At 43.1% G+C, this 26,526-nt stretch overlaps 2 protein-coding genes across 2 annotated transcripts in view; one reads left to right on the top strand and one right to left on the bottom strand.

Moving 5' to 3' along the window:
* Nucleotides 1-25,411, top strand: part of LOC147450242 (4-alpha-glucanotransferase DPE1, chloroplastic/amyloplastic-like) — a 38,066-nt gene extending 12,655 nt beyond the window's left edge. Inside the window, exons 6-16 of the mRNA XM_086519525.1 lie at nucleotides 21,615-21,751; nucleotides 21,843-22,001; nucleotides 22,086-22,165; nucleotides 22,256-22,395; nucleotides 22,478-22,509; nucleotides 22,591-22,665; nucleotides 22,795-22,867; nucleotides 22,951-23,039; nucleotides 24,685-24,729; nucleotides 24,841-24,993; nucleotides 25,175-25,411. Coding sequence (XP_086375651.1) covers nucleotides 21,615-21,751; nucleotides 21,843-22,001; nucleotides 22,086-22,165; nucleotides 22,256-22,395; nucleotides 22,478-22,509; nucleotides 22,591-22,665; nucleotides 22,795-22,867; nucleotides 22,951-23,039; nucleotides 24,685-24,729; nucleotides 24,841-24,993; nucleotides 25,175-25,279 — 1,088 coding nt within the window. The 3' untranslated portion in view covers nucleotides 25,280-25,411. The remainder of the gene's footprint in view (nucleotides 1-21,614; nucleotides 21,752-21,842; nucleotides 22,002-22,085; nucleotides 22,166-22,255; nucleotides 22,396-22,477; nucleotides 22,510-22,590; nucleotides 22,666-22,794; nucleotides 22,868-22,950; nucleotides 23,040-24,684; nucleotides 24,730-24,840; nucleotides 24,994-25,174) is intronic.
* On the bottom strand, nucleotides 6,276-11,242 carry LOC147450243 (uncharacterized). The gene is made up of 2 exons (XM_086519526.1): nucleotides 7,482-11,242; nucleotides 6,276-7,405 (listed from the first exon to the last, which is right to left on the bottom strand). Exons 1-2 carry the CDS (start codon nucleotides 8,801-8,803, stop codon nucleotides 7,030-7,032), a joined length of 1,698 nt encoding a protein of 565 aa, XP_086375652.1. The 5' UTR covers nucleotides 8,804-11,242; the 3' UTR covers nucleotides 6,276-7,029.
* Nucleotides 25,412-26,526: the final 1,115 nt, after the last annotated feature.

Here is a 26,526-nt window from a genome sequence, read left to right as displayed (position 1 = left end):
GATCCGTCTTTCTTCGAAACCAACAACACTGGAGAGCAATACAGTGAAGTACTAGGCTGGACAAGACCCTTTTCCAAGAGGTCTTTCATTGGGTTCATAATCTTTTCATTCTGTACTCGGCTCACACGGTAAGGTGGCCGATTCGGTGGTGTGCTTCCAGGTATCAGATCAATGGTTTGATCTTCAGGCCCTCTGAAAAGCAATCGGCATGAGTGTGGAGAAAAATCTTGGCGTTCTTTTGATCAGGTCAAAACATATTCAACCTTTATCCATCGTTCAGTTCTCTCCCAAAAGAATGAGTAAGAAACTGAAGTTCATCAAGTACAATCTCTAAGCCCTTCATTTATCAAAGTCGCTTTCTCGGCCCGGTAGTCAACCACGGCATAGTTCTTGTGGTACCAAGGGATCCTGAGTAGAACGTCACTCGCGTGCCCTGAACACCCTTGTCATTGCAAACGAAGTTTGCCAATGCTCGGTGTAATGGCAACATCCCATCCGGGTGCCAGTCGAACTACCTCCGCCTGTGGCGTCAGTCTGTCGGGCGTAATTCCAAATCGAGCCGCCAATTCCAAGTGAAAAGAAGTTGGCCTTGGCTCCTTCAAAAGAGCTTCCTGATCCTTCACTTTGCCCCAAGAGCGGCAAAGTTTGTACTTTCATTCATTAGATTCGGTGCAGGTCCCACGCCATGTGGTACCAGTTCTGCTTTTCTATCTGCCTTTTCTGCCACATTCCTCAGCTTCTCTCGAACTCTCAGGCTTGTCGTCGTGTTTATCATTCTGTTCTTTCTGTGCCTTTTTAGGGCACTTCGCGGAGATATGTCCATGTTCCCTGCATCCAAAGCACTTCCCTTCTCTGATGAAGCGAGCTCTCTCCTCGGGAGTAAGCTTGGGTTGTGCATCCTTTTCTCTGGGTCGCTCTTTTTCTTTCTACTTTCATTCCCAGAAGTCTGTTCGGCTCGTTGTGTCATGGCCTCATCTGTGGGGTATGTCAGACTGCCAGAGTGAATGGCAAAGCCCCGCTTCGCATGACTCATCAACTCCTGAATAGAAGCTGACTTCTGTTCCAAGCAGTGATCTCGGATCTCTGTAGGTAGGCCCAAGGTAAACCGCTCAATCTGTTCTCTGAATGAGATCTTCTTGAATGAAGAGGCGGGTAGAAAAGAGCTCCAGAATCTTTCACAATAAGCATTGATTGTATCTTTTTTGGTCATCCGAAGATGGTTCCAAGCAACTCGTACATCTTGTTCATATTCTTGCGTCAACCAAGAAGAAATAAAAAGCCTCTTAAATTTCAGCCATGTGACTGGCGCAGTCTTGTTTAAAAGAAGCGTGGACCACCAAGTACGAGCATTCCCCTTAAAGTAAGAGGTAGCTCTCCGAATCTTGGAGTGCTCTGAATAGTGTCCTCCCGTGAAAGCGATGTCAAACTGCTGTATAAAAGACAAAGCCTTCGAAGCATTTGAGTATCCTGAAAAGTATCAAACTTGATCGAGTGGCCACCTTCCTTAAACTCTCGGACTTTCTTGTTTTCATCTTCGAGAAAGTCATACTGGTTTTCATCCTTGGCAAAATTGAGCATCATCTTTGTTGCATCACCAATCAATCGACGACTCTCCCTCTCTTTTTGCTCCGCCTGAGTAGGCCGAGGTGGGCCATACTCTGTCTGAATCTTCATTGTGATCCCAGCCCGCATCTCCAGATGCAAAGGGAGTCGATTGATCATTGCCTGAAGCCATAGGTGGCGCGGAAAAAAATTTCGGGGATCGGATTTCCCGTAGAAGAGAAATCGGCCGTGCTCTGATACCACTGTAACAGACTTGGACACTCCAAGTCAAGAATCAATCACGACAGCACCAAATAACCACTTCAAACAATTCACAGATCACAAAAGATTTGCACTGGCCCGGCGGAGTTCCGTGCCTAGAGATATTGGCCCCAAAGACTGGTGCCCCTTTCGGTATTTCTTTTTGTATTAATCAATCATCAAAGTACAAGAGAGCGGTTAGGGTTTCACTCTCAGACTCTGCGTCCAGATGCTCTGAGAAGTGAGGCCCTCACCACTAATTTAAAGGTTACAAGGGATGCCCAAAAGCAGAGCCCCAAAAGCTTTTAAAAATAAAAAGCATCAGTTCTCTCTCTCTCTCTCTCTCTCTCTTAGAGAGTCTCTTTTTAAAAAAAAAAAAAGCAAGTTCTCTCTCTTTCTCATGGCGTAGAGAAAAAAGCAAGATTCGCGTCGCTCGTCATTAAATATAAATATAAATATAAATATAAATAAATAAATAAATAAATAAATAAATAAATATATATATATATATATATATATTCTTTTTTTCCTCCTCCGCGATTTTCGGAAATTAGGGTTTCTGGCAGAAATTAGGGTTTGCAAGAATTTTAGGGTTTTTGGCAGAAATTAGGGTTTCTGCTGTCCGCCACGTCATCACTTTGTGACACCATACCCACCCACCCCTCGGAAAGTATCGCAATGGATTTCATTTTTTACCTCACGAGAACACAGAGTGGTCACGATGGTATCTGGACTGTTATTGACAGATCTTAGCAAACAGGCTCATTCATTCGAATGAAGAAAACAGTCAAGCCGGATCACTTAGCGAGATTGTCTGTGGCCCATATATTCAGATTACATGGCATGCCTATACGATTGTCTCCGACAGGGACCCCAGATTTATGAGTTTGTTTTGGAAGGCAATTTGGGAGAACATTGGCACGGGTTGCAGTTCTCGTCATCATTCCACCCGCAGACTGACGGGCAATCCGAGATTGCTAATTCAGTGGTTTTAGATTTATTGAAGTCTTATATCTTGGATTAGAAGACTCAATGGGAAAAGTATCTACCTTTGGTGGAATTTGCCTACAATAACAAGATACACTCTTTGACGGGGAAGGCGCCATTTGAGATTGTTGAAGGTGCTACGAAGGTTCCACCCTTCCTAAGCGCGAAAGATAAGATTTTTGAAGCAGATGAGTATACGCGCGACTTAGACATGGCTTTTACCAAAGTCCGCGAGGCTTTGCAGAAATCTCAAGAACGACAGAAGAAGGCAGCGGATCGCCATCGTCGCGATTTTGAATTGAAGGAGGATGATTGGGTGCTCTTACGTTTTGAGAAGGCATGCCTGAGAAAGAAAAAGGGAAAGGAGAGGCTTTTTCCAAAGCTTAGTATGAGATACTACGGACCTTTCCAGATCTCCGAAAAGATCAATGATATCTCCTTCCGACTGAAACCGCCTGACACTTTAAGGATTCACAATGCATTTCAGAAGTCTCTTGAAACCTTTTAAAGGTGACGTGCCTGAGATGGGGAGCCCGATGAGCAACCCGAAGTGGAAGAAAACGAGAAGATCCTTGTTCCTGAACGGATTTTGGCACATAAGGACACAAAGAATAAAGGTAAAGTCCGAAGGCGGTTCTTGGTTAAATTCAAGAACTATCCTGCATTGGATGTGAAGTGGATGGAGGAGGAGGACCTAGCAGATACTCCTCAGATTGTGAAACTTTACCTCGAGCTTTTGGTTTATCATAGTGTATTCCAAATGGAACCCATAATTCAGCTTGGCCGGAGATATGGTGCAGTGGGATGCACAAGAGGGGAGTTACTCCACTCCTTTGTCAACAGATGCCTTGATTTTTGTATACTAGAGTCACTGATGTCTCTTTGAGCTTCAGGGATACTGAGAGCTGATAGTATTCTGCTGTATGACTTTATGAAATGGAATTCCGGAATATGAAATTGATTTGTTCTTAACTTGTTTTTAAGTGCAGGAACTGATAGACAAAATGACTGCAGCATTTTGGTCTAAATGATCTCGAATAGACATGGTTGCAATAGGGGTTAGTCAATCGGACATCTATGAGGTCCCGACTGGATCTAGATACGATTGCTAGCTACATTGCCGATAAATCATGGTCTAAGATCCGAATGAATGTTGAATGTCATGTGATGTGACTGTCGATTGGTATATGTGCTAGATGTGCGTTCCTAGTGCGTAGGTACTAACAGTCAGTGTCTGCAAAGGCAGTTTATGGCTTCTGTCTATTTTGCAGGCGTAATCGCCCTCGATTACAATGCTTTCAAGAGGAGGGTATGTCGCAAAGTGATGACGTGGTTACCAAAAACCCTAATTCTGTTGAAACCCTAACCCTAAAATCCAAAACTCTAATTCTGTTGAAACCCTAACCCTAAAATCAGAAACCCTAATTCTACTGTAAACCCTAACCCTAAAAGGTTGCAGAAAATGCTGACGTGGCAGGTCAGCAGTACGGCATCTCTGCAATTTACGGCGTGATTTCCGGCAACTAGAACCAGTGGCAGCTTTTTCTGGGGGCAGCTTTTTGGCATTGCTTTTCCCATGCAAATTGCTGAGAAAGAGAGAGAGAACCCTCTTTGCTTTATTTTAGCAAGAGAGAGAAAAATTAAGCCTCTCTGCTTTATTTATTAAAAGAAAGAGAGAGAGAGAACTTTTGCGTTATTTTCAAAGCTTTTACTTGAAGCTTTTGATTTCAGCTTTTGGGGTTCTGCTTATAGCAACCCTTGTACCTTTAAATATGTGAGCAGGCCTCTCACAACTCAGAGCATCTCGACGCAGAGTTTGAGTGTGAGCGCCTGCCCGCACTCGTGTACTTTGAACTCAGATTAATACAAAAAGAAATACCGAAAGGGGCGCCAGTCTTTGGGGCCAATATCTCTAGGCACGGAACTCCGCGGGGCCAGTGTGAATCAATTGTGAAATGTGAACTGTTTTAAAGTGGTTATTTGGTGTTGTCGCGGTAGATTCTTGACTTGGAGTGTCCAAGTCTGTTACAGCCTCTTGAATTTCAGCCATTTAACTGGCGCAGTCTTGTTTAATAGAAGTGTGGACCACCAAGTTCGTGCATTCCCCTTAGAGTAAGAGGTAGCTCTCCAAATCTTAAGAGTGCTCCGAGTGACACCCTCCCGCGAAAGCGATGTCAAACTGCTGTACAAAGGACAAAGCCTTCGAAGCATCTTCATAACCAGAAAACTTGTCAAATTTAATTGACTGTCCGCCTTCCTTTAACTCTCGGACTTTCTTGCTTTTGTCTTCCAAAAAGTCATACTGGTTGGCTTTGTAAAAATTCTTCTTCTTTGCATAAAAGTTGTTGTCATCAGAGTCCGAATTGTTTGTAGACGAGTCCTCTGTAGAACTGTCAATCATGGGGTGAGATTTAGGCTTCTTTGCCTTTTTCTTGCCCTTTCCGAAGTGTTGCTTTTTGCTTTGCTTTTTTCCTTTTCTCTCTTCTTCGCTCGAGTCAGATGAGCTAGAAGAACTGTCAGAAGAAGACGAAGAAGAAGAAGAACTGGGTACTCCTTCAAATCGAACACGCTTCTTCTGCTTTCTTGCCTTTTCAAATGTAGACTAACGACCCAAATAACCCGGGAAGTCAGCGCCTTTCTTCTGCTTTTTGTCGTGCTTTTTAGCTTTGTTTTGCACGTCAAAAAGCTGAGCAATTCGTGCACATAGTTGCCACGGAGTTTCGAAACGTTTCGTTCAAAACGAGTTTCAAAAGTTTCGAAACGATTTCGCCCGAGAAAGAAACGTCAAAACAGAAGTTTCGTGCAAACTAAAGAAATGTACGTAAGTTTAAGTGGTATAAGCTGAGATCTATGTTTTAAGCATTACCTTACAATTAGACATGAAAAAGAGGGAGAATAGGACTAACTTTCATCATTAGAACCAAGACAGAAGCTGTATTCATGACATTGACGATTTCATGACCGACACAAAGAACAAGAGGCTTCAAGGTTTACATCTAACATGAGCTCTACGAGCACAAATCAAACAGGATCAACTGTCAAATTCTCCTCTTCCTCCCCCACCTCCTCCTCCTCCTCCTCATCCTCATTTTCTGAATCCTCATTATCACTGGCTGAAGATTAATGAAAGGCCTCTTGCGGTGCAAGACTAGTAGTAGTTGTCTGGGCTCTACTAGTAGCTGTTTGAGATCGTGTAATATCAGTAGGGGCTGAAAGCTCCTCATATAACATGGCATAAATGTCCCTCTCCTCTTGAGGAATCTCTGGTACCTCCTTACATTTGTTGATGTCGATCGCATCTGGGTTAACCTGCTGAGGCTCTATCTGATATCCCTTTTGCTCCAATAAACGTAGATTGCAATGACAAAACACAAGTCTTTCCAATTGTTGGGTGGAAAGCCGGTTTCTCTTCTTCGTATGAAAAAGTGCCCAAGTACTCCAGTTTCTCTCACAAGGGCCAGAGCTACAGTCTTGCGAGAGAACTCTCATGCATAGTTACCGGGGAACGCCCCCTAGCCCCCGTTCCGGCGTTCCGGGGGACAGTTCCCTTCCCGAACGTTCCGGAACATCCCGGAATGTCTGACGTTCCGGGTGGCCAATGCAAACCGGAACGGCCGTTCCGGAACGTTCCGGAATGCCCCTGGAACGGCCAACGGCTACAAACAAATTTGGCAAAAATTGAAAACATTGAAGTAAATGTTCGGGCTTCTTTTGAAAGTGTGCAAGGCCTCAAGGACTCATAAAATGCACCCCCCTCCCCCTTTCTCTTCACAAGCTAATCCTCAAGGCTCAAGCTCTCTCCCTCTCACACTCTCAAGATCTCTCCCTCTCAAGACTCACTCTCTCAAGGCTCAAGGCTTCAAGCCTTCAAGCTCTCTTCCTCTCCCTCCCACTCTCTCAAATCTCTCCCTCTCCCTCTCACTCTCTCTCTCTCTCGCTCTCTCTCTCATCATCTAGTCATAGCAAGGTTCAATGGTCTTCAAAACGAGTTTTTTGTGAGTATTAGAGTCAAAGCACTCTAATACTCCTTGTATTTAAACACAAGGAGCTAAAAATTGCACTATTTGGGTGTTTTTTATACCTCCCGTTCCGCGACGTTCCCGTTCCGGACCCCTAGCCGTTCCCCTGTTCCGCGGGGATCCCGTTGCCGTTCCCGTTCCGCGTTCCGGGTAACTATGCTCTCATGGCAATGCGTCTCTATATAAGAGCAAAGACAAAAGATTAATAGAAGTCAAAGACTCAATTCAGGTAGTTAGTGAGTTGGCATGAACTTATACTTAGATGTTCCCTCATACGTACCAACTCAGGAGTAGCAATGCCATACTTCTCCCACCAAGATACTGGTTGAAGTTGAGTCTCCATGAGTAGCGCAGTAGGCTTACCAAACATGTTAGTGCCATTCTGATAGGAAAGAAGCTGATCCTCTAGCTTCTTTACCATACCAACATCATCACCAGCCAAAAGGTTAATGTAGTCACTCCATCCTTCCTCCAATTCCTCATTGAGGAATTGCTCTTTTGATCTCCACAAAGGATGTAGGATGTGACTAATAGCATGGATAGGTTTATGGAACCAATTCCATCGGTCGTTCCATATTTCTCTAATAGCTTCGACTCTAAGAGAGAAAACATAAAAAAATTCAGATTTAGAGACGTCAAAGTTGATGCAAATATTAGAGACTAGCTACTCACTTTTCTTCAGATAAAGAGGAATATGCATCAAGAGACTCCCCAATTTTGTCCATAAACTCATATAAGAGACCCATAGTGCTGCCCTCCATATCTGTTAGCCGTATGACACTATAGAGAGGGTTAAGCACTTTCACAAGTGCCTCCACATCTTGCCACCAACTTTCATTGAAGACCATAAGCCGAAAAGCAAGCGACTTTGGTGTCTCCTTTTCATCCCAAGCTTCCCACTCACGAGACATCACCGTTCGTGAGAGTGCTGAGCGTACTCTTGCAACCCTCTCTAAGACAATGAACATATATGCAAACCGTGTCTTGGAAGGCTTTAGAAGCTCATAGTCGCTTTGTGCCCTGAATATGCTGAGTATCTTCGGCTGCTTCGTGACAAAATTCACCATGCTATTGGCAAGTGAAAAGGTTTGGTTGATCCAATCAAGCTTCCCAATATCTTCAATCAAAAGATCAAGACTATGGGAAGCACATGGTGTCCAAACAATCTTTGGAAACTCATCTTCAAGCCTGCGTCCCATGGAGACACAATTGGACCCATTATCTGTAACAACCTGCACAACATTATCTTGCCCGACATCCATGATTGCTTTCCGTATGTGAGTCCAAATAAACTCACCCGTAATGACAAGACCAGGCGTAGATGCATCAATGGCACGAAGAAACTTAGTTCCTTTGCATGAGGATACTAAGATGTTGTAAACTTGCCTCTTTCGCACATCCGACCAGCCATCACATAAGATAGTGCAGCCATACTTCTCCCAAGTAGGTGTTAAGGTGACTAGCTGCCTTTCCACATTTTCCTTCTCCTTTCGAAGATCCTTCGTGCGCATGGTCTCATATGCGGGGCCCTCCCACTCGCAACCGATGCGGGAAATGGCACGCATAGTCTTCTTCCACTGAGGTGTTCGCAAAATGTTGAAGGAGAGGCCACATTGAATAAACAACTTTGTGATCTCACTTGTTGCTGTCTTCATGGCAGCTTTTTGCATCCCTGCTTGTACATGCCCCTTCTTGAAAAGATCCACATTGGTTTTCTTCTTCGGGGGGACGCTAGAAGCCTCATTGACATTTGGGATAGGATCATCAATGACACTATCAACTTGATTGCGGGATCTCTCATCAAAAATCAGCTTTGGTACGTCTTTGCATGCACCAATACCATACCCAGATGTATGTGAAAAGTGCGCTCTCACTCGATTGAGCACACCTGCATAGTCCTCGTGGCAAAATTTACAGGTCCATTCGCTTGCACCTGACCCACCATAGGCTGAATTTTTGGTGGTATGCAACCATAAAACATTCGCATGAGGCATACTGTGAGTAGAGACAAAGAATGCTAACGGGACAAAAGAGAGGAATGTATAGATGAGAATGGAGACTCTAGAGAGTCATCACATGATGCTGGATAAATTGTAGTGCATTTGTGTACTTGCTTTGTATTCCAATCTATTGGTTTTTATAGAGACTTTCATTTGTGGTATTTGAACGTTGCTAACTGTCATGTGTATGAAGCTATAATGTATTTTATATATTGTTTTTCAGTTATACTATTTGTTGTTAGCCTGTTATGTTCACGTTTTATGTTTTCCTTTGTGCAGGTACATTTTAACAATATTTTACGAAGTAATGAATCAATCATGATTATATGAAGTTTGTTCTTTTTAAGTTAAAAGTGTTTTCTGTTTTTCTGTTTTCTTTCGTGCAGGTGCCAGGTAATTTTTAATATATAATATCATATAGCTGTTTTAAAACAATAAAGTAAGATTGAGTATTAAGAAGGGTAAAAAAGAAGTCGATTGTGAAAGAATAGAAAGAAAAGTGAAAAGTAACACGTGCGTGTCTGAGAGAGAGAGAGAGAGAGAGAGAGAGAGAGAGAGAGAGAGAGAGAGAGAGAGAGAAGTAACTTACGCTGTGTGTGTAAGAGAGAATTTTCTGTGTGCGCAAGAGAACCCAGCAGCATAAAATACTTATGCTTTATGACTTAAATTGCCAAGTGTGAAAATATTTAAAAACCTGACCAAATGTGAAACGTTAGGAGCAGCCACATACACAGTACTTTTTTAAATACTTTTCTAACTGATAAAAAATCAGCGCTACAGCCTTGCAAAAACTTACGAGCCTTACTCTTACCTTTGAAACGTTAAAAAATAGTCAGAAACGTTTCAGAAACGTTTCGTACGTTTCTTCAATCAGGAAACGCGTTTCTTGGCAACTATGTTCGTGCATCAACCACCTCTTCTAATTCTTGCTCTGTATACTTCCTGGGAGTAGGAGGTTTCTTGAGAGCGGGTTTGCCGGGTGGTTTTGTGGTCTTCTGCCACTGCGTGTGCACCTCATTGAAAGAAGTCTGGCTCATATATTTTACCAATTTGGGTTCCTTCGCAAAATTGAGCATCATCTTTGTTGCATCGCCGATCAATTGTCGACGCTCCATCTCTCGACGCTCCGCCTGAGTAGGCGGAGGTGGGCCATGCTCCTCGCGTGAATCTTCGTTGTGATCCCTTCTCGCATCTCCGGATGTAGAGGGAGTCGACTGATCTTTGCTTGAAGCCATAAGTGCTGCGGAAAAGAAAGGGATCGGACTTCCCTGGAAGAGAAATCGGTCGTGCTTTGATACCACTGTAACAGACTTGGACACTCTAAGTCGAGAATCTACCGCGACACCACAAAAGATCACTTCAAAACAGTTCACAATTCACAATTGATTCGACACTGGCTCGGCGTGCCTAGAGATATTGGCCCCAAAGACTGGCGCCCCTTTCGGTATTTCTTTTTGTATTAATCTGTGTTCAAAGTACAAGAGTGGAGGCAGGCGCTCACACTTAGACTGTGCGTCCAGATGCTCTGAGTTATGAGAGCCTACATGCATATTTAAAGAGTACAAAGGGATGCTAAAAGCAGAGACCCAAAAGCTTCAAGTTAAAAGCTCTTTGAAAAATAAAGCAAGAGACTCTTTCTCTCTCATTCTTGCTTAATGTAAAATAAAGCAATCCCTAAAAGCTTCAGCGTAATTTTCAGCGTTCAACTTTTACGTAGCAAAAAGCTGTCCCAAAAGCTGTTCGTATAGCCTTGCCACGTGGCTGCCTGCCCGTGAATGGCGCCACATTTTTCGGAGCTGTCCGTACAACAAGCCACGTCAGCATTCAGTCCGCTTTTCCTGCATCCGTACAAGTTTGTGACATGCTCTTACTCAGTGGCGACATTACCTACTCGGAGCCGATTTTACGGTCTTCACTGACCATCAGAATTTACGCTACTTGTTGTCACAGAAGCAGCTTTCGGAAAAGCAGATGCGGTGGGCAAACATCTTGTCACAGTTTTACTTCTAGATTGTCCATGTGCAGGGACAGAAGAACTGGGTGGCAGATGCTTTGTCCCGGAAGCCGTTGGTTTTGGCTATTTCCGCGACACACCATAGAACCTTCGAGGACATGGTCGATTAGTATGCCACAGATACAGATTTTGCAGCCTAATACAGAATAGGGAGGTAGTAGCGGGATATTCCTTCTGGATGGCTACTTGATGAAGAAAACGATGTTGTGCGTTACACACCGTTGAGGGAAAAGGTTCAAACCGAATGCCATTGTCCACCATTCACGGGTCACCGCGGCATTGATACCACCTTGAAAGGTGTGGAGCGATACTTCTTTTGGCCGAGACTCAAGGAGGACGTGGATGATTTTGTACGCAGTTGTTTCGTATGCAAGAAGGTCAAGTTTGACAGGCATAAAGCACAGGGATTGTTACAGCCTTTACCCATTCCCACCCGCCCCTGGGAAAGTATTGCAATGGATTTCATTTTTGATCTCCCGAAGACACAGAGTGGACATGATGGTATATGGACTGTTATTGAGAGATTTAGCAAGCAAGCTCATTTCATTCTAGTGAAGAAAATAGTCAAGCCGAATCACCTAGGGAGACTGTTCATTGCCCAGATATTCAGATTACATGGCATGCCTGAGACAATTGTCTCTAACAGAGATCCCCGATTCACGAGTTTGTTTTGGAAGGCTGTTTGGGAGAACATTGGCACACGGTTGCAATTCTTTCATCTTTCCACCCGCAAACAGATGGGCAATCTGAGATTGCAAATTTAGTCGTACTGGATTTGTTGAAGTCTTCTCTTTGGATCAGAAGACTACATGGGAAAAGTATTTTGCCCTTGGTGGAATTTGCCTACAAAAACACGATCCACTCTTTGATGGGGAAGACGCCATTTGAGATTATTGAATTTGTTACGAAGGTTCCACCCTTCCTTAGCACGAAAGATAAGATTTTTGAAGCCGACCAGTTCACAAGGGACTTGGACTTGGTCCGGGAGGCTTTAGAGAAATTTCAAGAAAGACATAAGAAGGCAGCAGATGACATGGTCGTGATTTGAAATTAAAGGAGAACGATTCGATGCTCTTACGTTTTGAGAAGGCACACCTGAGAAGCGAAAAGGAAAGGAGCGCCTTTTTCCAGAGCTTCGCATGAGATACTATTGGACCTTTTCGGATAAAAGAAAAGATAAATGATGTCTCCTTTAGACTGAAGCTGCCCGATACTTGGAGAATTCACAATGCTTTTCAATTGGATCTCTTGAAGCCTTTTAAAGGCGATGTGCCCGATGATGGGGAGCCAAATGAGCAACCCGAAGTGGAGGAAAGCGAGGAGATACTTGTTCCAGAACAGATACTGACACATAAAGATAGAAAGATCAGAGGTAAAGTGATGAGGCGGTTCTTGGTTAAATTCAAGAACTATTCCGCATTGGATGCGAAGTGGATGGAGGAGGAGGACTTGGCAGATACTCCTCAGATTGTGAACCTTTACCTTGAAGCATTCGGTTTAGCATAGTCTACTCTAATAGAACCACCCCGATTTCAGCATGGGCGAATCTAGTGTAACGGGTATGCACAAGAGGGAAAGATAAATGATGTCTCCTTTAGACTAAAGCTACCCGATACTTGGAGAATTCACAATGTTATTCAATTGGATCTCTTGAAGCCTTTTAAAGGCGATGTGCCCGATGATGGGGAGCCAGATGAGCAACCCGAAGTGGAGGAAAGCGAGGAGATACTCGTTCCAGAACAGATACTGACACATAAAGATAGAAAGATTAGAGGTAAAGTGATGAGGCGGTTCTTGGTTAAATTCAATCCACTCTCATGCCGATTGCTTCTCAGAGGGCCTGCTAGGCGAGTTACCACCCGTTCGTCTTGAAGATCATACTATTGATCTGACACCTGGAAGCACACCACCAAACCGGTCACCTTACCGTGTGAGCCGAGCACAGAACGAAGAGATTATGAACCAAGTGAAAGACCTCTTGGAAAAGGGTCTTGTCCAGCCTAGTACTTCACCTTATTGCTCTCCAGTGTTATTGGTTTTGAAGAAAGACGGATCTTGGAGAATGTGCATCGATTATAGAGCTCTCAATAAAATCACCATCAAGAACAGATTTCCAATTCCTAGAATCAATGATATACTTGACCGACTTCAGGGATCCTCGTGCTTTAGCAGGATCGCCTTGAAAAGTGGATATTATCAGATTCGAATCGCGGCGGGAGACGTCTACAAACCGCCTTTCGGACGACTTTTGGGTTATTTGAGTTTTTGGTGATGCCTTTTGGCTTAACCAATGCTCTTGCGACATTTAACCGGATGATGGACAGGATTTTTCGAGCGTATAGACTATTTGTTGATACTTTCTTTGACGACATCATTGTTTTCTTGAAGGATGAGGCAGAACATAGAGTACATCTGCTTCAAGTCTTTCAGGCATTACGAGATCACAAGTTAGTGATTAATGCGAAGAAAAGTGAATTTTTCCTATGAGAGATACACTTTTTGGGACAGATTGTGTAAGCAGCAGGAGTGCAGATGAATCCGGCCAAGATAGAGACTATCCATGATTGGCCAAATTTGAAGAATGTCCATGAAGTTAGAAGCTTCTTGGGATTGTGTTCGCTTCCACTTTGCATATTGAACTGAGAGAGAGAGAGAGAGAGAGAGAGAGAGAGAGAGAGAGAGAGAGAGAGAGAGAGAGAGAGAGAGAGAGAGAGAGAGAGAGAGAGAGCACATGCGACACAGAGTGGCAGAATTCCACCCCAGAGTGTATTGGCCCCAAACCTTGGAGCCCCTTTCTTTGTTTCTTTATATTCCTTGACCTCAGTACAACTCGCGCTCTGCACCTTCTCACTCAAGCGTGCCAAAGAATGAGTCCTCTGTACATATTTAAAGGCCCTTGGCCTTGAAAAGCAGCTACATGAAAAGTAGTCAAACTCAAAAGCAACTAGTCCCAAAAGCTGTCGCTGAAAACTGCCTAGCGTAAATCACGGAAATCCGTACAAGCTACCACGTCAGCAGGCCAGCGTAAAATCAGGAAATCCATACAAGTTGCCACGTCAGCAGTCAGCGCAAATTTCGGAAATCCGTATTGTTGCCACGTCAAGAGGTTGCGCAAAATCCGGAATTTTGTACATGATGCCACGTCATCAGCTGGTTACGTGTGTGTGTGAGAGTCCAGCTTTATTTTAATGCCTCTATGTCCTCTAGGCCCATCAGACGGGGTCCCAAAAGTTGGTGGAACTTCTTTTTCTTTAAAAATAGGCCACTCCGCAAGACTTTGTAAGTTGGTAAAACTTCTCCTGCTGCTTTAACTTCCTTTCTTAGGGTTTAGGCCCCTCGGCTGAGATTTGCAAGTTCACTCAGGTCTTTAGTGGCTTGACTTGTCAGCAATTTGTGACATTACGAAAGCCTCGTTTAACCAAATGAGTGTCAGCTTTCTCATACCAAGCACGAGGAATTGCTACCCATACAAAGCTTTCTTAAATTTTCACACTTTATCTTCCTACCCTTTAATGACAAAACCGCGAGGCTATGTTACATAAACTTCCTCAAATATGTCACCATTCAAGAACGCAGTAAAAATATCTGATTGATGTACATCCCAACCAAAATGAGCTGCCAATGCACATAGAAAACTGTGAGAGTGAGCAGCGGACAGGGTGTGAGCCACGCGCGCCGAAAACGAGAGAGAGAGAGAGAGAGAACACAAGTGCTCTGCAAATGATGCTCTCAATACACAATGTATGACTACGAGACACTAACCATTCTATCTATAGAATGTTAGGTTGAGGTAGGGCAAAATGTGTAACTGGTGCAAAAAACATAAAAGCCCAAATGAAAGGAGGAGAGTAATGCAGTGTGCTAGTCTCGACCCAACCATGCTATCTTATAACCTCCCCCTAGCGTACACATTGTCCGGCTGTGCCGGTAGCCTTGCCCGTAGGACCTGTGTCCTTACATTATTTCCCCCCCCCCCCCCCGAGAATCGTTTTCGCCCTCGAAAACAAACGTAGGAAAACGTTTCTTAAGTGCAGAGACATTCTCCCATGTAGAACCTTCTTCAGGTCTATCTAGCCATTTTACCAACCCTGTCGTCTGACATGATGTCTGGTGCGAAGCTCATGAGAATCCAAAATCTTTTTGCGTTCATGAGGGATGCTTGCCGGTTCTGTAATGTCAACTAACACACCTGTGTCAATGACATTATCATTCTGTCCTAGCCGTTTTCGTAAACGGCTAACATGAAAAACAAAATGAACTCGTGAGTGCTCGGGAAGAGCTAACTTATATGCCACTTGACCTATACGTTTGAGAACGGTAAACGGTCCACAATAACATGGTGAAAGTTTAGCAACTTTTCTCGTCTTCATACTTTCTAAATGCTCCAGAACTTTGAGGAAACCCTTGTCTCCTCCTTGGAAAGTAGCAAGACGCCGATGCTCATCTACGTACTTCTTATATCTGCTTAACATTCTGGTGAGTAACTCGAAGCATATCAAAACGGTCTTTGAGAAAATCCTTCACTTTTTGTATCTTCTCCGTTGCCAACCCCACCATAACGGGTGATCTAGGTTGAAAACCATATAAAAGCATAAATGGACTAAACCCTGTAGTCACATGCTTTGAACTATTATAAGCAAATTCCAATATGGGCAAGTAGTCTTCCCAATTGGTTTGCTTCTTGCTAATGTACGCTCGTAGCATATCCTCTAGCACTTGATTAACCCTTTCGGTTTGACCATCTGTTTGTAGATGATCAGCCGTACTGAGATTAAGTGTAGTTTCCAACTTTTGGATCACAGCTCTCGAGAAGTGATTATCGAACTTTCGATCTCTGTCACTAATGATACTAGCTAGAGCCTCGAAGAGCATAGAGTCTATATATATGCTTTATAAATAGCCGTGCTAATTCCGGTGTCTTAACCGTAGTCTCAGTGAGAATGAATCGACGCATCTTTGTTAAACGGTCTACAATTACTCATATGGCATCATGGCCACAATTTGTATTAGGTAGTCCTACTACAAAATCCATAGAGATACTCTCCTACTTACCTTCTGGAATCTCTAAAGGATGTAAAAGGCCACCTACCTTGAGGCGCTCTGCCTTATTAACTTGGCACTGTTGGCAGCTTAGTACGTACTCTTGAACATCATGATGTAAGCTTGGCCAATAAAATTGCCGTCGAACTAAGACATACGTCTTACGAATATTTGGATGACCAACACGTGGACTATCGTGACACTCAAATAATATTTTATCACGTGTACATCTAACCCTATGTGCATGTCGACAAGCTATAGCAGGCCTAGGGGTCAGGTCAGCCTAGGAAGTGTTATGGCACCCTTGTGAGCTTGTGCGCATGCCCAGTAGTTGCATATCCTCTGATTGCACGTAGCAGGATCATTAGCATGACATTCGGTATCCATCATGAGCATTTGCTGAGCATAGAACCCTTTTTGCCAAAGTACACATTTTTCACTTATTTATTAATAAGTCACTTTTGTTGGAAAAGTAAGTAGGGCAAATTGCTAAGGAATTATAAAAGAAACCCAGTGGTCACTCAGTAGAAGCAGAAGAGATAGAAGAAGTTCCAGCAACTTGCAGTGTTCTCTCCTTAGGAAGACCTGCAGAAGACAGTCTAGCGTTTTCAGCCAACAGCAGCAGATAGCGTTTTTGGATGCATATCCTCTAGCGTTTTTGCTACAGATCAGCCTGGCTTTTTCAGTTTGCAGATCTAGCCTAGCGTTTGCAGATTCCGGCGCCAGATCAGCCCAGCACATCAGCGTTTTCAGTTTTCAGCACTTAGCCGTTGCAGATCCATACCCTAGCCTCGCATATCTCACCTACCCACAGCAGATCCTCACTGTACCGTGGAATCAGCCGGCATTTACAATTTCAGTCCGCTGTTTTGAGTTTTCAGCATCTGCGTTTTCAGCGTCAAGTCGTCGTCGTCGCCATCCTCGCAGACACAGTGTCAGAGGTCAGCAAAAAGTCAGCAGTTTGCAGATTTCAGCACTAGCGTTTTCAGTTTTCAGCCGTCCTCGTCATTATCGACAAGTCCATTGCATCTAGACCATTGTACCATATCTGTGCAATCTATAGCATAGACCTCTCTCGCCATAGAGAGGGGGGCCCTTGGAGGAGGGTTTGAGAACCATTTGGTGTCGTATTCTTCTCTCTCTCTTCTCTTAGTCTCAACACCTTCATTCACAGTAGCATTCACTTTGTTTGTGATCATTGCATTCTCTCTCTAAAGGACGGAAGGCTCTCCCTTCCGTAAGTAAAAGGAACTCTTGAGCACAATTCGGAGCACTCATCTTGAGCAATATAAACATTCACTTCCGCTGCACCTTACATATTTGGCGCCAAGTGTCTGAGTCCTTTGGCACACATACTCTACCCTTGTGGAGTAAGTAGCCATCGTCAATGGAAAAATTATTCCATCGCTTAAGCTCTTCGCATCCAATGCAGGATAGTTCTTGAATTTAACCAAGAACAGCCTAATCAATTTACCTTTAAACTTTCTATCCTTGTGTGCCAATATGTGTTCTGGAACAAGTATCTACTTCGGGTTGCTCATGTGGCTCTCCATCATTGAGCAAATCGCCTTTAAAAGGCTTCAAGAGACTCACATGAAAGCATTGTGAATCTTCCAAGTATCGGGCAGCTTTAGTCCAAAGGAGACATCATTTATCTTTTCTTTTATTTGGAAAGGGCCATAGTATCTCATGCTAAGCTTTGAAAAAAGCCGCTCCTTTCCCTTTTTCTTTCTTAGGCTTGCCTTCTCAAAACATAAGAGCACCCAATCGTCTTCATTTAATTTCAAATCGCGACAGTGACGATTTACTTCCTTCTTATGTCTTTTCTGAGATTTCGCTAAAGCCTCCCGGACCTTGGCAAAAGCAATGTCCAAGTCCCTCGTGTACTGGTCGGCTTCAAAAATCTTATCTTTCGTGCTAAGGAAGGGTGGAACCTTCAGAGCACCTTCAATGATCTCAAATGGCGCCTTCCCCGTGGAAGAGTGGATCGTGTTATTCAATATTGTAGGCAAATTTCACCAAGGGCAAAAAAAATTCCCATTGAGTCTTCTGATCAGATATGTAAGACTTCAATAAATCCAATACGACTGAATTTGCAATCTCAGATTGCCCATCTGGTTGCGTGTGGAAAGATTACGAGAACTACAACCGTGTGTCAATGTTCTTCCAAATAGCCTTCCAAAACAAACTCGTGAATCGGGGATCTCTGTCAATGACTATTGTCTCAGGCATGCCATGTAATCTAAAAATCTGTGGAATGAACAGTCTCGCTAAATAATCCGGCTTGACTGTTTTCTTCATTGGAAGGAAGTGAACTTGCTTCCTAAATCTATCAATGACAGTCCAAATGCCATCATGCCCACTCTGTGTCTTCGGGAGATCAAAAATAAAATCCATAGCAATACTTTCCCAGGGGCGGGTGGGAATGGGTAAAGGCTGTAACAATGCCTGTGCTTTATGCTTGTCAAACTTGACCTTTTGGCATACCGAGCAACTGCGTACAAAGTCGTCCACATCCTTCTTGAGTTTCGGCCAAAAGAAGTAACACTCAACATCTTCAAGGTGGTGTCAATGCTGCGGTGACCCGTAAAAGGTGGACAATGGCATTCAATTAGAACCTTTTCCCTCAACGGCTGTGTAACGCACATCATTGTTTTCTTCATCAAGTAGGCATCCCGTATGGAATGTCCCACTACTACCTCCGCATTTTGTATTCGAGTGAATACATCAAGAAAATTTGGATCTGTAACTGCTTCTATGACAAGAAGTAGTGTAAAATCTGATGATCAGTGAAGATCGATTGGGCCCAAAGGACCTAAAGATTAAAGCGGGACCAACACATACACAAAGCGAATTCAGGTGCTGACGCGCCAGGTGTATGGATTTCCGTAATTCGCGCTGACAGCTTTTTGAGTTCAACGTTTTTGGACCAGATGCTTTTGAGTTTATAGCTTTTAATGTAAACTGCTTAAGAGCCTTGAAATATAATCTGTGGGCTCTCACTCTGGCGATCTGTCCACGGTAGATGCAAAGCAAGAGCCTCAGTGTACGTGTTTTAAGCAATATAAAGAAATACTGAGAGGGGCGCTACGGTTTGGGGCAAGTACTCTCTGGGGTGGAATTCCACCACTCTGTGTCGCTTGTGCTCTCTCTCTCTCTCTCTCTCTCTTTCAATTCTATTGTTATTGAAGTGCTAAAAGTGTGTTAAGTTTGTTCTTTTCTATTGGCACGTGGTGCCATCCCAGTTACATTATCCCCTGGCATAGTAGGTTTGGCTTCGGATCTTGCGCCGATTCTTGCATTTTCTCCAATTAGATACTACACTTCGGGTGTTGCTGCCTGGTCCACACTCATGGACTCAGCACTTCGCTTTGAGATGGCTTCAGTCACTAGGATGATTGTGCTTACAGGATGGCAGGCCTACACTTCAGCCTGCCACAGAGCTCGTCCCACAGAATTGGAGCAATGATAAAGAGGGGTGTTGGGAGCTCATCTACGGCCTGACACTGTGATTCATTTGGAGAGCCCGTTGTTTTCGCATCTTCGAGGCTCGACCTCTCCCACCGGCGGAGAATGTTCATGACATCTACTGGAGTTGGTCCACACTCATGGGCCAATTCAAGCGCCTTCAGGGTAGCTCCGACTACGTACGGGAGCGTTGTAATAGACTTGGGCACCCTAAGATCGGGCACGACACACGAGAGAACCACTTAAAATACTTCTCATTTTTATCACACTTTTTAAATAGAGAGTCCACGCGGCCCGCCGTAGTTCCGTACCCAGAGGTATTGGCCCCAAAATCTGGCGTCCCTTTCGGTGTTTATTTTTATATTAATACTTCAGCAAGTTACAACTCCCGCGGTCCCTCTCTGCTCTGTTGCTCGTTAGCACAAAACTGAGTGAAAGAGGGGCCTTGGGTTCTTATTTAAAGGCCCTTGGCCTCAAAATCAAAAGCAAGTAAAAAAGCTGCAAACTCAAAAGCACTGGGCTAAAAGCAGCCAGCGGAAATCACGGGAAACTTGTACAGCCTGCCACATGGCATGTCAGCGCAAAACGCGGAGGTCCGTACAGTTCTGCCACGTCATTAGCTTGCAACATCATCAGGTGTTGGCCCGGATGGTCATACCACGTCATCAGTTTGTGACAAGCGTCGTGAGGCTTTCTTGAGATTGTGGCAGCCTGGACCCATCTTCACCATGGTTCACGGCGTGCCCCGATGTACCGACCACCAATGTGGCTGTTTCCCCCACCCATCTTGTACATATTCTGTTTTTTCATTGGGAGAGTCTCCTCATTTTCGATGAGTTCGTAGCCCATTGGGCAGTTTTCTTAACTAATGGAAGGATCTTTTTCTTGGGAAAAAAAAGACTGCTGCCATAAAGTAAAATGACCATTCAATATTGTGGGCCACTTCAGACATCCAACACTAAGCAATTAAAATTGAACAACACATGCAAAGCTTCAATTACCTCTGAAATGTTACGCTTTGCATAAAACTACAACAAACTTCAAAACTTTAGATTACGAAGTGGATGACAGTCAATCATAGATGATAGTCTTATCAAAAGAACAAGGTGATAGTCTCTCTCTATGAGTTTAATAAGGGTCTACAGGTGCCTAACACCCCAAATAAGAGCGCTCACACAAATGGTCGCTCAAAAAACCGACCTCAAGAAACAAAACAAAAACAAAAAAGAAAAAAAAACTATTGTGCAGTACGACCTGTACATACAGATCCCTATACAGTACGCCGTATGGTAACAGTACGGATTCGTACGTTGAATATATCCAACCTTTGTCTATCTGTCACATGCACACAGTGTGCCACTTGGACATGCTAGTACAATCCAAGGGCCATACTTAGGCTAGGAAACTTTAGGGGATCTCAGCTTGGCAGAGCATAAATGATTGTGCGAGGCGTAATCCCGTCTTTATACACTTCCTTTGGCATCGAGCATCGCCATCACATAACCTAGCATTAGATGCTTGCCTGTTTGGTCTTGCTCGGGTTGGATTCATAAATCATGTGATGTGTGGAAATGTGCGAGTACCTTTATGGTGACTTCATTGATAATGATCTGGCTTTTTCATAAGACCATTAACAAGACATTATGGTAGACTAAGCTTTAACTTAATATAAGAGAAGCCCTACCCCTGTCATAGTTCGTACGCTCTTCCTACATATGGCGTAGATACAGCAGACGACCATAAAACCGAAGTGGAGCACCTCTTTCCCTCATCAGTAGCAATCACTTGTTCTAGTTTGCAATCTCCAATGTGTATGTGACAAGCTGGTGACGTGGCATCATTGGAGAGCAATAGAGGGTGCAAGAGATGACCAATGGAGCAGCAGGAGACGCCCCCAAACAAGCGATCAAAAGCTGAGCTGGGGCGTTCATAAAACGCTGCAAAACTCGGTGCAAACTGTGGAACTGTACGGATTTACCGACGTGGCAGCGATGGGAGCTTTTTTCAGTTATCAAAGCAGTTGGTTTTTTATTAAAAGCTCCATAAAATTCCAGGTTTTTTTTTTTTTTTGTGAGCCTATAAATTAATGGGCAGGACCCAAGTTGTAAAACAGATTATGTGAGTGGTCTCACACAAAACAGTTGTAAACTGACAGATCTTAAGGGGGGAGTGACTCAAAAGATGTATATCTGCCATCTGTTTGAAGTTTTCTTTGAGATAGAGAATAATTAAATAAATAATTGTGCAAATATGTTTCCTGCTGATATTCCTTTTTGTTATCAGTTTGGCTGGAGGATGCAGCTCTCTTTGCTGCTATAGACAATGTGGTAGATGAGAAGTGCTGGTGGAATTGGCCAGTGCCTTTTAGAGATAGGCATGCAGGTGCTCTTGAGGAAGTTCGCAATAACCAAAAAGAATTTGTAAGGTTCATAGAGATTTTTATGAACATGTGAACTGTTTCGATGAAGGAAAGCTCGAGATGAGAACTGGCTCCACTGGCTTGTCTTGCAGATTGATGTATTTGTTGCTGAGCAGTTCTTATTTCAAAAGCAGTGGCAAGCGCTACACAAATACTGCAACAGCAAAGGGATACGGATAGTGGGGGACATGCCTATTTATGTGGGTGGTCACAGTGCAGATGTTTGGGCAAATAGAGATCAATTTGAGCTGGTGCGTCTGTTGAATTAGGCTGAATTTTTTCCTGCTCATTTTGGCTTATCTAAGTAGCCGTTTGCTATCTTGGTCTTTCAAAAGGACAAAGCTACTGGAGCCCCTCTTCTTGTAAGTGGTGTTCCACCTGATGCTTTTAGTGATACTGGACAATTATGGGGAAGGTGAACATCGATATTATGCCCATTTTGCCTCCTTATAGCTCAATTGCAGTGAAGGATTGCACCCTCGCCAATAATTCTACTATGTTGTAGTCCATTGTATGACTGGAAGGCAATGGCAAAAGATGCCTACTCATGGTGGATCAACCGAATGAAACGGGCGTTCGACCTATACGATGAGTTTCGGATAGATCATTTTCGTGGGCTAGCTGGCTACTGGGCTATAGCAGCAGGTTGGTTTCATTTGTTTTGGCTGATTTTGAGTCGTTTTTTCTAATTATGGTGAACCCTTTTGTTCACCGAGTTTCTTGTCAGATTCAAAGACAGCAATGGTTGGAAAATGGAAGGTAAGTTATGTTATAGTGTTTCGTAGCCTAATCCAAGGCTTCTCTTAGGTTTTCAGGCTGAAGTAAATCTTAAACTTGCAGAGGGGCCCGAGGGAGGAACTTTTTAATGCAGTAAAAAGTGCAGTAGGGAAGATTGATATCATCGCAGAGGATTTGGTATGTTTGGTTTTGTTCCTCCTGAAAGGAGTAATAATTTTATAATTTACTCACTTTAAATGAGTCATAAAGAAAATAAAATAAGGCTGGTTTGGTTTGGTATGAACTGCTTTTTTCATGGAAATGCAGGGAGTCATAACAGGAGATGTTGTCAAATTACGCAAAGCTATTGGTGCTCCTGGAATGGCAGTATTACAATTCGGTATCAGGGCATCATGGTGCTTTTGCAGTTCGTTTTCCATAAGTGGAAGCCTTCTCGTGTCCTTAATTTTTTTCTGTTCACAGCCTTTGGAGGTGGACCAAGTAACCCTTACCTATTGCACAATCATGAAGTGGATCAAGTAGTATATCCTGGTACACATGATAATGATACGGTGAGTGTTATTTTCATCTTCACCATTTGTCACATGGATGCATGGAAAGACTGTCACTAAGCGCTATCTATCTTTCAACATGGCCCTTACCAACTCTGGTTTTATTCTTTACCTAGCATTGATTGCCTTATGTAGACTCTCAACAGCTTCTCTAGGCTGATCATGCAACAGTAGTCTCTCTTTTAGTCAAGCTCTACAGATTTACCAGAAAAAATTTCGCTACTGTTCAAGCAACTATGTCATACTGTTGGTTGTATCATATGGCATACTTGTGCAGCGGACTCAGGGAGCAGCTCATTTATGATGACATTTTTCTCAGCTGATCAGTTGCTGTTGGCTGCCTTCGCTTTTTTTTGCAGAGAAGGTTTTGATTTATCGTTTTTGGGCTTATAGAAGGTCTTAGTACTCCTATGCCAAAGGTCGTATGAAGACCTTTGGAGGGCGATGAACCACCATGGTTCCTATAAAATTTTGTACACTCATCTATTATTTCCTCAAAAGTGGGACTAGTCAGTACACAATCCACACTTGTTCTTTTCCTTAGGGAGGGACTAGATTGCTTTTATCATTTGTGTAAGTGGGTCGTTACTTTTCCAAACTCTGCTTTTAAAGTTTTTTAAGAGTGTGGAGCTCTCTCCAAAGTCATGGGGTACGAGGATCAGAGATGCCTGGGTTTGTTTCTGCTCGAGCTGCGCAGACACAAAGAGAGCCTGCTGAGAGGAGAGGCCAGCCAATCTCAGAGACACATCACAGACTTCTTTAGAGCAGACACTGGACACCCGGAAGAGTTACTACCACAGCAGATCTTGTCACCTCACACCAGAGGCACATTGATCGACCGAGCGACTGAATTGGGGAGATCCAGACGCCCACGACTGCGGAGGACTACACAGCATCGACAAAGGCTACATCAGAGGATCCGGATCACGTTGGCCCGACGTGCCCAGTCAGACTGCTGGCCATGGAGGAGATTGATGAGATCCGCCAGCGACCAATGCTGGATCTCTTGTGATTTGTGGTTTAGCTATCCGGACTAGCTGCTTTGTTCACACCTATCAGCTTAATATTTCACAGTATTTATATTCCATCATTTTGTCATTTCATTTCATTTTGTTACTCTGATTTTGTATCAGATCCACCGCACTGTAATGCTCTGGTCTTATAGGTCATTTTGGACGTTAATATAACATTCCATCTCTCTCTCTCTCTCTCTCTCTCTCGTTTTAAGCAAGTCATCGTGAGATTCCATTCTTGCTCGTTATTTGTTTGTGTTATTTAAGTCAAAATTTGATTAATGTATGTTTTTCGTGTTTATTTTTCTCGCATTTTGGTTTCTTTTATACTATCATGTATAATGTTTTTAATGTCCCCACTTTCATTCTTCTCGCTTTTTGCTTTCTGCTTGTCCTTTGCTCATATCTTATGTGTGGTTTTTACTTAATAAAAAAACATGATTAATAATTTAATGTACATCTCTTGGTTTATTTCTCTCATATTTAGATTTCCTTTTTAGAATGCAATAGTAAAATCTCACCTTGTTTAATTATGGATATTCTATTTGCTTGCCCTCTTATATGCACGCTTCTTTGTTATGCATTTCTGATCACTAGTTTTTGTCTGACTTGTTTTTTGTTATCTGTAAAAGACTCTAGGGTGGTGGAAGCGGGCAAGCGAGGAAGAAAGAGCCACTGTACGTAGTCCCTTTCCTTATTTCTCATGTGTGGAAACTGAGCCTTTTACAACATTTAGTTTGCAAGTCAATGATGAAAGAAAGCCATGTGTATCATTCTCTCGAATACAGGTAAGGAGGTATTTTGATGTCACCGATGAAACTGATGTATCATGGGTCATCATGAAGGCAGCAATATCATCCGTGGCCCGGACAGCGATACTCACAATGCAAGACATAATGGGGCTAGATAACTCTGCTCGAATGAACACACCTGCAACACAGGTGGGGATATTGTTCGAGGGTCTAATCTACTGTGATGCATCATTTTGAGTTTATGTTTGTCTCCTAAGAGAAGCTCTTTTCTCAGTTCCTTCTTTTTTCCTAACCGTATGCTTCTTTATCCATGTATGGGTGCTCACATGGCTCCAAGGCTGCTATAATGACTTTCTGCTTTTTGTTCTAGTATGGTAATTGGGGTTGGCGAATGGGAGAAGTCGGAAGCATTGAAAAGCTGGATAAGGAGAGTAAAAGACTCCATGAACTACTTGTTCAATTCAGACGGTGTTAAAAGAAGAAAGCTTTCTAATTTATTAGCCTTCTGTGCAAAGTTTCGGTAGTCATGATGTAAACAAACATGAAGGTGCTTCGTATTGGTAAAAATTTTACTTCCTAATTAATCAAGAAATAACTACATTTAATCTCTCGAGGATGAAACTCGCGTGCTATCCGATACAAATGATTTATTTGGTTGGGCGCTCTAGTATTTTCCTATCCTTCGGGTTTTGTTTTGATAGCATTGCCATTCACAAACAGTAGTGCTGAGCTTCTTGGGTCTGGTAAGGTTTTCTGGCAATGTGTCAGCCAAATTGCATGGGTGCACATCAGCAATGAGAGAGAGAGAGAGAGAGAGAGAGAGAGAGAGAGAGAGAGAGATTATTAACCTCTTCTAGAGTCTGAGTCTATGAGACAAATCAATGAATACCTATGATTGAAATGAAAGTTGTGTGAGCACAGGACAGTTTTGTGGCTATAAGCAATTTATGTGTAAATTCTTGTTATGAGCCGCAAAAAAATCTTAACCTAGAAGGCATGTAGGGAGGTGGTTAAAAATAGAAATAAACTTTTTTATATAAAACATGCTATTTATTGAGAAGGCATCTTTTAGGTACAATTGATCCAAAAAAATTCAAAAAGTATTGATATCCCCCCTAGACCCCTTCAAAGCACTTTGTTTTTTTCTTTGTTGTAAGATACTTGGACATGTATACAATAGGAATCCATACGTATATATTTATTTAAAACATAGATTGTCAACTTGTTATAGGCCTCAAAATAATGTGCACTTTAAATTCAAAAGCCAAATTTGTAGCACGTAATTGTTTTAGTACCGGATTGTTGATAGGATACTGTAATATGATTTGGTACAAAGGAGGGTGTCTCAATGGCTAATGGTTAAGAGTGCAAACTTCATGGATGATGAGCATAATCTAGCTAGCTCCATCTAGTACAAAGTGTGGGGTAAGATGGTGTACATCATTAGGGATGAAGAGTTTTGCGAAGAACATGTTTGCTTTGAGTGGAGTTGAGGCGCTCTAGGCTTCCTCCATGTGGTATCAAGCTTTGGTCTATGTCTTATCTTTCTCGTAGAGCTTGGGCATTTGATAGTGTTGCTCTTGATATCTTGCTATATCTTGTTGAAGTGTGACATGGGGGTTAGATTTGTGGAAAAATTTGCAATGTGTGTCTGTTGTCCTATCCCTTGTGTGATTGGGGTTGTAGAGAGCTCTTTTGTGATGGCTTGAGTTTGTGTTGGCC

The sequence above is a fragment of the Adiantum capillus-veneris genome, chromosome 9 (assembly GCF_014529385.1).
Source record: "Adiantum capillus-veneris isolate H3 chromosome 9, ASM1452938v2, whole genome shotgun sequence".
In the NCBI taxonomy this organism is placed as follows: Eukaryota; Viridiplantae; Streptophyta; class Polypodiopsida; order Polypodiales; family Pteridaceae; genus Adiantum; species Adiantum capillus-veneris.
Note: the sequence above shows the minus strand (reverse complement) of the source record. Positions and strands in the feature narration are given on the sequence as shown.